Consider the following 14,444-nt stretch of genomic DNA (forward strand, 5'->3'; position numbering starts at 1 on the left):
GATTACAGGCACATGACACCATGCCCGGCTAATTTTTGTATTTTGAGTAGAGATGGGGTTTCACCATGTTAGTCAGGCTGGTCTCGACCTCCTTACCTTGTAATCCACCCACTTCAGCCTCCCAAAGTGCTGTGATTACAGCCGTGAGCCACCACACCCAGCCTATACACTATTTTTGATGTGGTTTACATATCTTCTTGCATGAGTGGATTCAGAAAGTTCTTGACAGGGCCAAACTGCAGGATACAAGCAATGTAGACATAGCAGTAGCCTACCTAGGAATGAAAAAAATGAATAGTTTTATTAATTTTTATTCTACAACTGTCTATCTAAGCTGATTAATTTTAAACAGTTTCTCTGATGAGAAATAAATTGTATATTTATTGGAAGTGTCCTCACAACTTTGTACTTCCTAAATAATAGGAAAAATAGTTGGACATGATAAATGCTTGTAGTATAATGGTGTAATTGAATCTGAAGTATTGCATTAAAGATAGGCCATAGCATCCTCCCATCAGCTTTGACACTTACCCTCAGGATCATGATTTGCTATTCTTTATAAGGATCATTTTTCTCATTATCAGTCAACATGTTTACATTGGAATAGATACACTCTTCTATTTCAGTTATAGTTAGTTGAGACATAATCTCACTTTTGAAACCTTAACTACATATGTTATAAAACCTGTATTAAATAAAATCATTTATCTGAGGAAAGATAGCCAGAATCAAGGAAGACTTCACATAGCTGTCTGAGTCTTAAATTATGAAAGAAATCTGTCAGAATAGTTGAGGAAAATATTTTAGATATAAAGAAGAGACTGTACATTGATGAAAGTGTAAACAGTAACAGTCATTTTGGAAATGATTAATAATGAACAGCAGGCTCAATGTGCTGTTCTAAAGGTACTATTGTGAAGTAAAGAACAGTGTGCTGTTACTTTTTCTGTTTCTATTGGATTTTTACATTTTGTCTTATTTCTGATGGTTTTGTTCATTGATGTTGGGTGGATGAATTTGTGAGTGAATCTTTGACCACGTTTGCATGGCTTGAACCTGGTGACATCTAGTGCCTCCCCAAGTGGTTTGCTGAAGTTTTGGAGGATTAAAAGCCTTTCTTAAAGAAGTACATATTATACTAAAGATTAAGCTTCGTTTAAACACTTTTATTTTCTGGTTTTAGAAAGAATATGGCTTTTTTTTTTTTTTTTTTTTTTGAGACACAGTCTCGCTCTGCCGCCCAGGCTGGAGGTGCAGTGGTGAGATCTTTTTTTCTGGGTTTTTTTTTTTTTTTTTTTTTTTTGAGACACAATCTCGCTCTGCCACCCAGGCTGGAGGTGCAGTGGTGAGATCTTCAGCTCACTGCAAGCTCCACCTCCCGGGCTGACGCCATTCTCCTGCCCCAGCCTCCCGACTAGCTGGGACTACAGGCACCTGCCACCACACCCAGTTAATTTTTTGTATTTTTTAGTAGACACGGGGTTTCACCTTGTTAGCCAGGATGGTCTCGATCTCCTGACCTCGTGATCCACCCGCCTCGGCCTCCCAAAGTGTTGGGATTACATGCGTGAGCCACCGCTGACCATGGCTTTTATCTAACTGTTCTGTGTAGCTCATTTTAACTAAATATATAATTTTTTTAGCAGAACAAGACTTAGAAATGGCATCAGAGGGAGAGCAAAAGAGGCTTGAAGAATATGAAAATAACCAGCCACAGGCATGTAAAAATTTAAAATCAAATTTCTGGTTTAATCTTGTTTTCCTAGCTTTGGTAATACAGCATATTTGAAATGAACTTACCTTTGGATTAGCCTTTTAGTATCAGTTGATTATAATTTAATATTTCATTTTAAAAACATTTAACTAGTTATACAACTTAAAATAGTGTTGGAATCTATAGCAACTTGTATCTAATCTTTACTCTTGGAATTGAGTTAAAAAGTTCCTGATATTGTTTGCACTTCTATTTTTATAACTTCCTATTATAATAAAGAAGGTAACATCAAATATTGAATTACAATTTTAAGCAATAGAAATTATGAACAATTTAACAGTGATGACCACCGTACTGGATTCAGATTAAAGGAGTAATTATTGCTAGTGGTTCAAACTTTGCAGTTTTTTTATTGCCAGTCACTAATACCAAGGTTAAGAATTTATTTTCCCTTTTGATCTCTGACTTCAGTTTCTATGTTGAGGGAGAGAATGGATCATGAAATCAACCCAACTGGCTATCAAGAGAATTATACCTTGCAAAATGGCACCTTTGGTATTAGTGTACAAACAATAACTGCCTAATGAATTTCAATATAGAAAATCTCTAAATATTGTTAAATTTATTAAATCCACTGTCATTAGTAGACCTTAGAACTTAAGCCTATAATCTATATAAATATATGACACTGTCAATCATATTACAATATGTAATTTGCATTAAAATGTAAGAATTTGCTTTTCTTTTTTTATTTTATTATTATTGTACTTTAAGTTTTAGGGAACATGTGCACAATATGCAGGTTAGTTACATATGTATACATGTGCCATGCTGGTGCGCTGCACCCATTAACTCATCATTTAGCATTAGGTATACCTCCTAATGCTATCCCTCCCCCCTCCCCCCACCCCACAACAGTCCCCAGAGTGTGATGTTCCCCTTCCTGTGTCCGTGTGTTCTCATTGTTCAATTCCCACCTATGAGTGAGAACATGCAGTGTTTGGTTTTTTGTCCTTGCGATAGTTTACTGAGAATGATGATTTCCAATTTCATCCATGTCCCTACAAAGGACATGAACTCATCATTTTTTATGGCTGCATAGTATTCCATGGTGTATATGTGCCACATTTTCTTAATCCAGTCTATCACTGTTGGACATTTGGGTTGGTTCCAAGTCTTTGCTATTGTGAATAGTGCCACAATAAACATACGTGTGCATGTGTCTTTATAGCAGCATGATTTATAGTCCTTTGGGTATATACCCAGTAATGGGATGGCAGGGTCAAATGGTATTTCTAGTTCTAGATCTCTGAGGAATCGCCACACTGACTTCCACAATGGTTGAACTAGTTTACAGTCCCACCAACAGTGTAAAAGTGTTGCTATTTCTCCACATCCTCTCCAGCACCTGTTGTTTCCTGACTTTTTAATGATTGCCATCCTAACTGGTGTGAGATGGTATCTCATTGTGGTTTTGATTTGCATTTCTCTGATGGCCAGTGATGGTGAGCATTTTTTCATGTGTTTTTTGGCTGCATAAATGTCTTCTTTTGAGAAGTGTCTGTTGATATCCTTTGCCCACTTTTTGATGGGGTTGTTTGTTTTTTTCTTGTAAATTTGTTTGAGTTCTTTGTAGATTCGGAATATTAGCCCTTTGTCAGATGAGTAGGTTGTGAAAATTTTCTCCCATTTTGTAGGTTGCCTGTTCACTCTGATGGTAGTTTCTTTTGCTGTGCAGAAGCTCTTTAGCTTAATTAGATCCCATCTGTCAATTTTGGCTTTTGTTGCCATTGCTTTTGGTGTTTTAGAAATGAAGTCCTTGCCCATGCCTATGTCCTGAATGGTAATGCCTAGGTTTTCTTCTAGGGTTTTTATGGTTTTAGGTCTAACGTTTAAGCCTTTAATCCATCTTGAATTAATTTTTGTATAAGATGTAAGGAAGGGATCCAGTTTCAGCTTTCTACATACGGCTAGCCAGTTTTCCCAGCACCATTTATTAAATAGGGAATCCTTTCCCCATTGCTTGTTTTTCTCAGGTTTGTCAAAGATCAGATAGTTGTAGATATGCAGCGTTATTTCTGAGGGCTCTGTTCTGTTCCATTGGTCTATATCTCTGTTTTGGTACCAGTACCATGCTGTTTTGGTTACTGTAGCCTTGTAGTATAGTTTGAAGTCAGGTAGTGTGATGCCTCCAGCTTTGTTCTTTTGGCTTAGGATTGACTTGGTGATGCGGGCTCTTTTTTGGTTCCATATGAACTTTAAAGTAGTTTTTTCCAATTCAGTGAAGAAAGTCATTGGTAGCTTGATGGGGATGGCATTGAATCTATAAATTACCTTGGGCAGTATGGCCATTTTCACGATACTGATTCTTCCTACCCATGAGCATGGAATGTTCTTCCATCTGTTTGTATCCTCTTTTATTTCCTTGAGCAGTGATTTGTAGTTCTCCTTGAAGAGGTCCTTCACGTCGCTTGTAAGTTGGATTCCTAGGTATTTTATTCTCTTTGAAGCAATTGTGAATGGGAATTCACTCATGATTTGGCTCTCTGTTTGTCTGTTATTGGTGTATAAGAATGCTTGTGATTTTTGTACATTGATTTTGTACCCTGAGACTTTGCTGAAGTTGCTTATCAGCTTAAGGAGATTTTGGGCAGAGACAATGGTGTTTTCTAGATATACAATCATGTCGTCTGCAAACAGGGACATTTTGACTTCCTCTTTTCCTAATTGAATACCCTTTATTTCCTTCTCCTCCCTAATGGCCCTGGCCAGAACTTCCAACACTATGTTGAATAGGAGTGGTGAGAGAGGGCATCCCTGTCTTGTGCCAGTTTTCAAAGGGAATGCTTCCAGTTTTTGCCCGTTCAGTATGATATTGGCTGTGGGTTTGTCATAGATAGCTCTTATTATTTTGAGATATGTCCCATCAATACCTAATTTATTGAGAGTTTTTAGCATGAAGGGTTGTTGAATTTTGTCAAAGGCCTTTTCTGCATCTATTGAGATAATCATGTGGTTTTTGTCTTTGGTTCTGTTTATAAGCTGGATTACATTTATTGATTTGCGTATATTGAACGAGCCTTGCATCCCAGGGATGAAGCCCACTTGATCATGGTGGATAAGCTTTTTGATGTGCTGCTGGATTTGGTTTGCCAGTATTTTATTGAGGATTTTTGCATCAATGTTTACTAATGATATTGGTCTAAAATTCTCTTTTTTGGTTGTGTCTCTGCCCGGCTTTGGTATCAGGATGATGCTGGCCTCATAAAATGTGTTAGGGAGGATTCCCTCTTTTTCTATTGATTGGAATAGTTTCAGAAGGAATGGTACTAGTTCCTACTTGTACCTCTGGTAGAATGCGGCTGTGAATCCATCTGGTCCTGGACTCTTTTTGGTTGGTAAGCTATTGATTATTGCCACAATTTCAGAGCCTGTTATTGGTCTATTCAGAGATTCAACTTCTTCCTGGTTTAGTCTTGGGACGGTGTATGTGTACAGGAATTTATCCATTTCTTCTAGATTTTCTAGCTTATTTGCATAGAGGTGTTTGTAGTATTCTCTGATGGTAGTTTGTATTTCTGTGGGATTGGTGGTGATACCCCCTTTATCATTTTGTATTGCATCTATTTGATTCTTCTCTCTTTTCTTCTTTATTAGTTTTGCTAGCAGTCTATCAATTTTGTTGATCCTTTCAAAAAACCGGCTCCTGGATTCATTAATTTTTTGAAGGGTTTTTTGTGTCTCTATTTCCTTCAGTTCTGCTCTGATTTTAGTTATTTCTTGCCTTCTGCTAGCTTTTGAATGTGTTTGCTCTTGCTTTTCTAGTTCTTTTAATTGTGACGATAGGGTGTCAATTTTGGATCTTTCCTGCTTTCTCTTGTGGGCATTTAGTGCTATAAATTTCCCACTGCACACTGCTTTGAATGTGTCCCAGAGATTCTGGTATGTTGTGTCTTTGTTCTCGTTGGTTTCAAAGAACATATTTATTTCTGCCTTCATTTCGTTATGTACCCAGTAGTCATTCGGGAGCAGGTTGTTCAGTTTCCATGTAGTTGAGCGGTTTTGAGTGAGTTTCTTAATCTTCAGTTCTAGTTTGATTGCACTGTGGTCTGACAGACAGTTTGTTATACTTTCTGTTCTTTTACATTTGCTGAGGAGAGCTTTACTTCCAACTATGTGGTCAGTTTTGGAATAGGTGTGGTGTGGTGCTGAAAAAAATGTATATTCTGTTGATTTGGGGTGGAGAGTTCTGTAGATGTCTATTAGGTCCACTTGGTGCCGAGCTGAGTTCAATTTCTGGGTCTCCTTGTTAACTTTGTGTCTCGTTGATCTGTCTAATGTTGACAGCGGGATGTTGAAGTCTCCCATTATTATTGTGTGGGAGTCTAAGTCTCTTTGTAGGTCACTCAGGACTTGCCTTATGAATCTGGGTGCTCCTGTATTGGGTGCATATATATTTAGGATAGTTAGCTCTTCTTTTTGAATTGATCCCTTTACCATTATGTAATGGCCTTCTTTGTCTCTTTTGATCTTTGTTGGTTTAAAGTCTGTTTTATCAGAGACTAGGATTGCAACCCCTGCCTTTTTTTGTTTTCCATTTGCTTGGTAGATCTTCCTCCATCCTTTTATTTTGAGCCTATGTGTGTCTCTGCATGTGAGATGGGTTTCCTGAATACAGCACACTGATGGGTCTTGACTCTTTATCCAATTTTCCAGTCTGTGTCTTTTAATTGGAGCATTTAGTCCGTTTACATTTAAAGTTAATATTGTTATGTGTGAATTTGATCCTGGCATTATGATGTTAGCTAGTTATTTTGCTCATTAGTTAATGCAGTTTCTTCCTAGTCTCTATGGTCTTTATATTTTGTCATGATTTTGCAGCGGCTGGTACCGGTTGTTCCTTTCCATGTTTAGTGCTTTCTTCAGGAGCTCTTTTAGGGCAGGCCTCATGGTGACAAAATCTCTCATCATTTGCTTGTCTATAAAGTATTTTATTTCTCCTTCACTTATGAAGCTTAGTTTGGCTGGATACAAAATTCTGGGTTGAAAATTCTTTTCTTTAAGAATGTTGAATATTGGCCCCCACTCTCTTCTGGTTTGTAGAGTTTCTGCCGAGAGATCCACTGTTAGTCTGATGGGCTTCCCTTTTTGGGTAACCCGACCTTTCTCTCTGGTTGCCCTTAACATTTTTTCCTTCATTTCAACTTTGGTGAATCTGACAATTATGTGTCTTGGAGTTGCTCTTCTCGAGGGGTATCTTTGTGGCGTTGTCTGTATTTCCTGAATCTGAATGTTGGCCTGCCTTGCTAGATTGGGGAAGTTCTCCTGGATAATATCCTGAAGAGTGTTTTCCAACTTGGTTCCATTCTCCCCGTGACTTTCAGGTACACCAATAAGATGTAGATTTGGTCTTTTCACATAGTCCCATATTTTTTGGAGGCTTTGTTCATTTCTTTTTATTCTTTTTTCTCTCAACTTCCCTTCTCGCTTCATTTCATTCATTTCATGTTCCATCACTGATACCCTTTCTTCCAGTTGATCGCATCGGCCTCTGAGGCTTCTGCATTCTTCACGTAGTTCTCGAGCCTCAGCTTTCAGCTCCATCAGCTCCTTTAAGCACTTCTCTGTATTGATTATTCTAGGTATACATTCATCTAAATTTTTTTCAAAGTTTTTAACTTCTTTGCCTTTGGTTTGAATTTCCTCCTGTAGCTCAGAGTAGTTTGATCATCTGAAGCCTTCTTCTCTCAACTCGTCAAAGTCATTCTCCGTCCAGCTTTGTTCCATTGCTGGTGAGGAACTGTGTTCCTTTGGAAGAGGAGAGGCACTCTGCTTTTTAGAGTTTCCAGTTTTTCTGCTCTGTTTTTTCCCCATCTTTGTGGTTTTATCTACTTTTGGTCTTTGATGATGGTGATGTACAGATGGGTTTTTGGTGTGGATGTCCTTTCTGTTTGTTAGTTTTCCTTCTACCAGACAGGACCCTCAGCTGCAGGTCTGTTGGAGTTTGCTAGAGGTCCACTCCAGACCCTGGCTGCCTGGGTATCAGCAGCAGTGGCTGCAGAACAGTGGATTTTCATGAACAGCGAATGCTGCTGTGTGATCTTTCCTCTGGGAGTTTTGTCTCAGAGGAGTACCCAGCCATGTGAGGTGTCAGTCTGCCCCTACTGGGGGGTGCCTCCCAGTTAGGCTGCTTGGGGGTCAGTGGTCAGGGACCCACTTGAGGAGGCAGTCTGCCCATTCTCAGATCTCCAGCTGCATGCTGGGGGAACCACTGCTGTCTTCAAAGCTGTCAGACAGGGACATTTAAGTCTGCAGAGGTTACTGCTCTCTTTTTGTTTCTCTGTGCCCTGCCCCCAGAGGTGGAACCTACAGAGGCAGGAAGGCCTCCTTGAGCTGTGGTGGGTTCCACCCAGTTTGAGATTCCCAGCTGCTTTGTTTACCTAAGCAAGCCTGGGCAATGGCAGGTGCCCCTCCCCCAGCCTCACTGCTGCCTTGCAGTTTGATCTCAGACTGCTGTGCTAGCAATCAGCAAGACTCCATGGGCATAGGACCCTCTGAGCCAGGTGCAGGATATAATCTCCTGGTGCGCCATTTTTTAAGCCCATTGGAAAAGTGCAGTATTAGGGTGGGAGTAACCCAATTTTCCAGGTGCTGTCTGTCACCCCTTTCTTTGACTAGGAAAGGGAACTCCCTGACCCCTTGCACTTCCTGAGTGAGGCAATGCCTCGCCCTCCTGCAGGTCATGCACAGTGCACTGCACCCACTGTCTGGCACTCCCTAGTGAGATGAACCTGGTACCTCAGATGGAAATGCAGAAATCACCCATCTTCTGTGTCACTCACACTGGGAGCTGTAGACCGGAGCTGTTCCTATTCGGCCATCTTGGCTGCCAGATAAAGAATTTGCTTTTCTTACTGACTGGTGGTGATTCTGGCTCGTAATAATTTAAAGTTTGCCTAATCATTAGTTAGTAATATTAGGGAAAAGCACTCAAGTGTACACTGTACATATAGTGATAAAATCTTTTAAAGTGACAGTGCCTTTATAGTACCACAAGTCATCTCCTAATTCATTTTTGGGAAATTTAACACATAATGAATTAGTCAAGTTTAGTCCAAACAAACAGTGGCAAATTAAAGTTTCATGATTTCTGTTTTTCACTGATTTTAGGCTAATGCAAATTATTTTTCACTTCTTAGTTACAATCCAGTGATTTGGCAGTAGGTAAACATAGATTAAGAAGTTTGATATTAAACTTTAATTATTTTAAAATTTTTCTCTTTTTACACTTGATTATTTAAAGATAGAGTTATTTTTAAAACATGTACTCTGACAGAAAAGACATCTAAGAAAGAAAACTAGCAAATTTATCCTCCACTTTTGCATGTGCAAAAATTGTCTCAACAACTAGTAGTGAAAAAGTGTGATAGAAAGGACCTCTTTATATATGCAGGACTTACTTGTGCACAAAAGTATGAGAGAATGTGGATCAAACAAGACAAATTAGGGTAAAAAAACTTTAAAATTCATCACAAATAAGTTAAAGCAGAGTTTCGGTGAAATTTGTGAAAATTACAAAACTGCTTGTATTGAGGAAGAGCAACTACATAATAACTCTACAGGAAGAACAAACTTAAGTAAATACCCTCTAATTTGACAAATGATTCACCTGATTGTCAGGAAAGTGATGCATCTGGCATGTCTGTCTCTGTAGTAGTCCAGATATTTCCTGAACAAAAATAACCCAGTCTCAAAAATGCCTTTCTTTCTCATTCACACTCTGGGTCCCCAGAATATGCTTGCCAGACACCTTCGGAGCTTTATTTAAATAGAAATAAAGTAGACTGTGAAAATGACAACAAACCAGATACTGAACATGTTTTTAATTCAGACAAGGAAAATTTTTATAATGATACTGAAAGTACAAAAGCAAGAAACCCAGAAGTAGTTATGGTTGAAATAAAAGAAGTCAAATAGGTTGTGAGGCAAATGACAAAAAACCAAAACACCGCTAACTGGAAATTAAACATCGGACATATGCCTCAATTTAGTGATTCAAAAAGCCTTTTAGGTATGTGGCTTACCTGCTCCAAAGAAATGAAGCATGTGATTTAAAAAAAAAAAGATTATGGTGTTTCTATTGTTACAAACACAACAGTACAAAACCAATACAGAATGTGTTCCAGAAGCCGTTATGTGACAACTGTAGTGCAAATAAATATGAAAGCATAAAACTTGAATTAGAAAATGTGCATTATTCTCCACCACATGGTGACAGAACATCAGCAGTATGTCTAGAAGTGGAATTAAGTGATATATGCAAAGATTTAAGAATGAGGTAAGCATATTACAAGTAAAGTAGAGTTCCTGGCTTTGGAGAAAGTTCAACTTCCAAAAGACTTAGAGGGTCACTTGCTGCTACTCTGGTTTTTCTCTTCACCAATTATTTGATCCATTTGAATTTTTTTACTTATGAAAATCTCTTGTGTAAAATGGGGTTATCTAGATACCTAATTGTATGTATAAATAGATTGTTTTTGCAATTAAAATAATTCAAGCTCAGGAAGACATTCTCTTAATCTTTGTTCCTTAATTAACCCAAGTCTCTCTGTCAGTTTTCTAAATAGCATAGGAACTGGGAAACTAATTTATCCGTAGACCATGTGGTCTTCTGAACTAGAGTCAACATAAAGGAAATTGCTTAAAAAAAAAAGTACAGAACAGGTACCTGTGTTTGTGCTCATATAAACAAATGGGCAATTCCCACTTCTGTACATTTAGTATATGCTATAAATATTTTGGGGACATTTTGAAACAGTGTTATTTATTTTGTAGGTGAAAAACCAAATACATTCTAGGGATGACCTTGATGACATAATTCAGTCACCTCAAACAGTCTCAGAGGATGGTGACTCGCTTTGCTGTAACTGTAAGAATGTCATATTACTCATTGATCAACATGAAATGAAGTGTAAAGGTAGGACCAATGCATAAATATAAGGCTTTTAAAAAATCCTATAGCAATGTATGCACACATTGCTTAGCACTGTACCATAGAGTACTGATATGTTACAAGAATGTTCATCTCAGAAATATGCCTTATGTTAAAATAGAATGAAAGCAACTGTATCTTGTACCTTCTCAGCCAAAGAGCTATGATCATTTCACTGTGCTTTTCTCAGTGTGAATGGCACACCCAATGTGTTTGTTTACTCTGCTTCTCCTCTATGCCATTACCCATTTACCCGTGGTCATGTTACCATTTCTTCCCACCTGAAATACTGTGATAACCCTCTAACTGTCTTTCCTACTATTCCACCTTCCAAAACCATGGCCTGTTCTGCAATCATAATTATATAGTAAAAAATCACACCTGATCATGTTACCTGCTTGCTGAAAACCCAGCTGCCATTTATTGCTATAAGGTATGGATCTCAGTCCTCGAGCTTTATACTGCATCATTGCATACCCTTCTCTGTGCCACAGCCAGTGCCTTAGGTGTTTGCTCCTACAATCAGTAGCTTTAGTGTGGTATAATTGATATGCGATACAGTGCACACATGTAAAAGGTACCATTTGATAAGTTTTAACAGATGTATACACATGTGAAACTATTACCATCATCGAGATAGTCAACATATATCCATCACCCACTAACATGGCCCTTCATATTCCTGTTTTTAAAAGCTGCTAAATGGTTTTCCAAAATATTTGTACTATTTTCTATTCTCATCAGCAGTAAATGACCATTCCAGTTGCTATGTTGTCACACTACTGCTGTATTTATTTTTTTTAATTTTAGTTATTCTGATGGGTGTATTATGTATATTCTTATGGTTTTAATGTACACGATCCTAATGACTAAAATGTTGAGCATCTTTCCATGTGTTTATTTGCCATCTGTACATCTTCTTTGTTGAACTGTCTTTTCACATCTTTTGCATATAAAAAAGTAGGTTGATGTTTTCTTACGTGTTGAGTTTTAATAATTCTGTATGTATTTGGATACTATTACTTTTTAGCTACTTTTTTGCAAGGGTATTTTTGCCAGATTTTGGGTTGACTTTTCACTTGCTTTGTAGTATCTTTTGAAGAGCAGAAGATTTTAATCGTAATGAAATCCAATTTAATTGTTGAATTACAGATTTTGCATTTTGTGTCATATGTAAAAAATGTTGGCCTAGCACAAGGTCACAAAGATTTTTCCTGTGTTTGTTCTAGAAATTTTATAGATTTGGATCTTCCATTTAAATCTGTGCTCCATTTTGAGTTTCCTTTTGTCTATGGAGTGAGGTGAGGTATGGATTCAAGTTCACTTTTTGGATATGGACAGCCAATTGTTCCAACACCACATGTTGAAAAGGCTATCCTTTCTCCACTGCATTGCCATCCTGCCTTTGTCAGTCATAAGCTGGTTGCATATGTGTTATCTATTTCTGGACTGTCTGTTGAATTTTATTAATTTGCAGATGCTCCCCAAATTGTGGGAAACCCAGTGTTTGAGTCAAAAGCAATTTAATACTTCAGTAAACCCACTGTAAAGTCAATAAGTCAAACCACCTTAAGTTGGGGATTGTCTGAATTTGACTTTCTTTATACAGGTTGAGCATTGCTAATTTAAATATCCCAAATCTGAAATGCTCTAAAACCCCAGACTTTTTGATTGCCAACATAGACACCACAGTGGAAAAATTCTACATCCGACCTCATGTATACAAACATTGTTTCATGCCCCAAATTATTAAAAGTATTGTTTAAAATTACCTTCAGTCTTTGTGTACAAGGTAAATATGAAAAACAAATGTATTTTGTGTTTAGACTTGGGTCCTATCCCCAAGATATCTCATCATGTATATGCAAATATTCCAAAATCCAAAATCTGAAAAACTTCTAGTCTGAAGCATTTTGAATAAGGGATACTCAGCCTGTACCTATGGCACACTGTTTTGGTTACTATTGATTTATAGTAATTCTTGAAATGAATCCCCCAATTTTGTTCTTTGTTCTGTTTTGACTATGCTAGATCCTTTGCATTTTCACATGAACTTTAGAATCAGCTTATCAGTAAAATAAAGACTGCTCACTTGTTGGAAATTAAGTTGGGATTGGGTCATATTTATAGATTAATTTGGGGAGAATTGACATCTTAACAATAGCGAATCTACTCCTCAATAAAGTGTATGTCTGCTTTTATAGAGGTAATATTTAATTTTCTCAGTAGTATTTTGTAGTTTTTAGTTTATAGGTATTTTCATATTTTATCAGATTTATCTGTATTTCATTTTTGATGAAGTTGTAAATGATAGTTTAATTAATGTAGATGTATTTGACTTTCTTTATACAGGTTGAGCATTGCTAATCCAAATATACACTTTTATAAAACTATAGAAAATGATAGTTTTAAAATTTTCATTTGATTGTTTATCGCTAGCATATAGAAATACAGTTAATTTTTCTATATTGAATTTGTATCCTTCAATCTTGTTAAACTCACTTATTAGTTCTGGCACATCGTCGGTAGATTTGATCAGATTTTCTTCATAGACCAAAGGTTGTTAAACCTTTCTTTCTCAAACTACCCTCTTACTAAGGATAGTGAATATTTTAGGCTTGTGGCAAAAGGGTCTCTTTTGCAGCTGATAAACTCTGCCATTTTAGTATGAGAGCAGCCATAGATCATCCATAAATTAATGAACACAGCTGTGTTCCAATAAAAGCTTATCAGACAAGAAGCTGGCCCACAGGTTGGGGTTTACCCATACCTATTTTGTGGTCATGGTTGTGTATAAAGACAATTTTATTTCTTTTTTTAAACTTGGATGCCTCTTATTTCTTTTTCTTGCCTGACTGCATTAACTAGAATCTTCAGAACAATGCTACAAACAAGTAGTGAAAGCAGACATTCCCATGTTCTTCCTCATCTTATGGGAAATGCATTCAGTTTTTCACTATGATGCACGTTAGCTGTAGGTTCATCACAGACGTTGTTTATCATGCTGAAGAACTTCCCTTGGATTCTTATGTTGCTGAGAGTGTTTCTTCTTTGAGACATCAGGAGTAAATTTTATCAGATGCCAGTGTCTGTTGGGATGATCCTATGGATCTTCTCTTTCAGTTTGTTTTGTGGTAAATAATGATGATGTTTCAATGTTAAGCCAACCTTCCATTTCTGGAATAAACCCCATTTGTTTATGATATATTACCTTTTCATTATACTGTTGGATACAATTTACTAAAGTCTCATTTAGAATTTATTATAAAGACTTTTATTTTTTAGACCAGTTTTATGTTCCTGTCAAAATTGAGAGGGAGGTTCAGATATTTTTTTGTATACCCCCAATCCAATACATGTTTAGCCTCCTTCATTACCAGTATCCTTCACCATAGAGGTAGTTGCTATGATAGATGAGCCTAAATTGACACATCACAATCACCCCAAGCCCATAATTTGCATTGGGGTTCACTCTTGGTACTGTACATGTATGGATTTGGACAAATGTACAATGATGCGTATCCATGTTATATAAATTATTTTGACTTCCCTAAAAATCCTCTGTGCTCTGCCTATGTATCTTTTCCTGCTGTCTCTTACCCTTTGGCACCCTTTTACTTTATCCATAGTTTTGCCTTTTCCTGATCATATAGTTGGAACCATACAGTAAGTGCCCTTTTCAGATTAGCTTATGTCACTTGGTAATATGCATTTAAGGTTCCTTCACATATTTTCATG

At 37.3% G+C, this 14,444-nt stretch overlaps 1 protein-coding gene across 3 annotated transcripts in view; it reads left to right on the forward strand.

Moving 5' to 3' along the window:
• The window catches only part of LOC103785882 (ankyrin repeat domain-containing protein 36A-like), a 132,795-nt gene that overhangs the window by 64,385 nt on the left and 53,966 nt on the right, over positions 1–14,444 (forward strand). For 2 of the 3 annotated variants that reach the window (XM_063594779.1, XM_063594781.1), the window contains 2 exons: positions 1,644–1,717; positions 10,550–10,691. In XM_063594779.1, the coding sequence (XP_063450849.1) occupies positions 1,644–1,717; positions 10,550–10,691 (216 nt within the window). The remainder of the gene's footprint in view (positions 1–1,643; positions 1,718–10,549; positions 10,692–14,444) is intronic. The other variant, XM_063594782.1, reaches the window with a different exon arrangement.

The sequence above is a fragment of the Pan paniscus genome, chromosome 12 (genome assembly GCF_029289425.2).
Source record: "Pan paniscus chromosome 12, NHGRI_mPanPan1-v2.0_pri, whole genome shotgun sequence".
Lineage (NCBI taxonomy): Eukaryota > Metazoa > Chordata > Mammalia > Primates > Hominidae > Pan > Pan paniscus.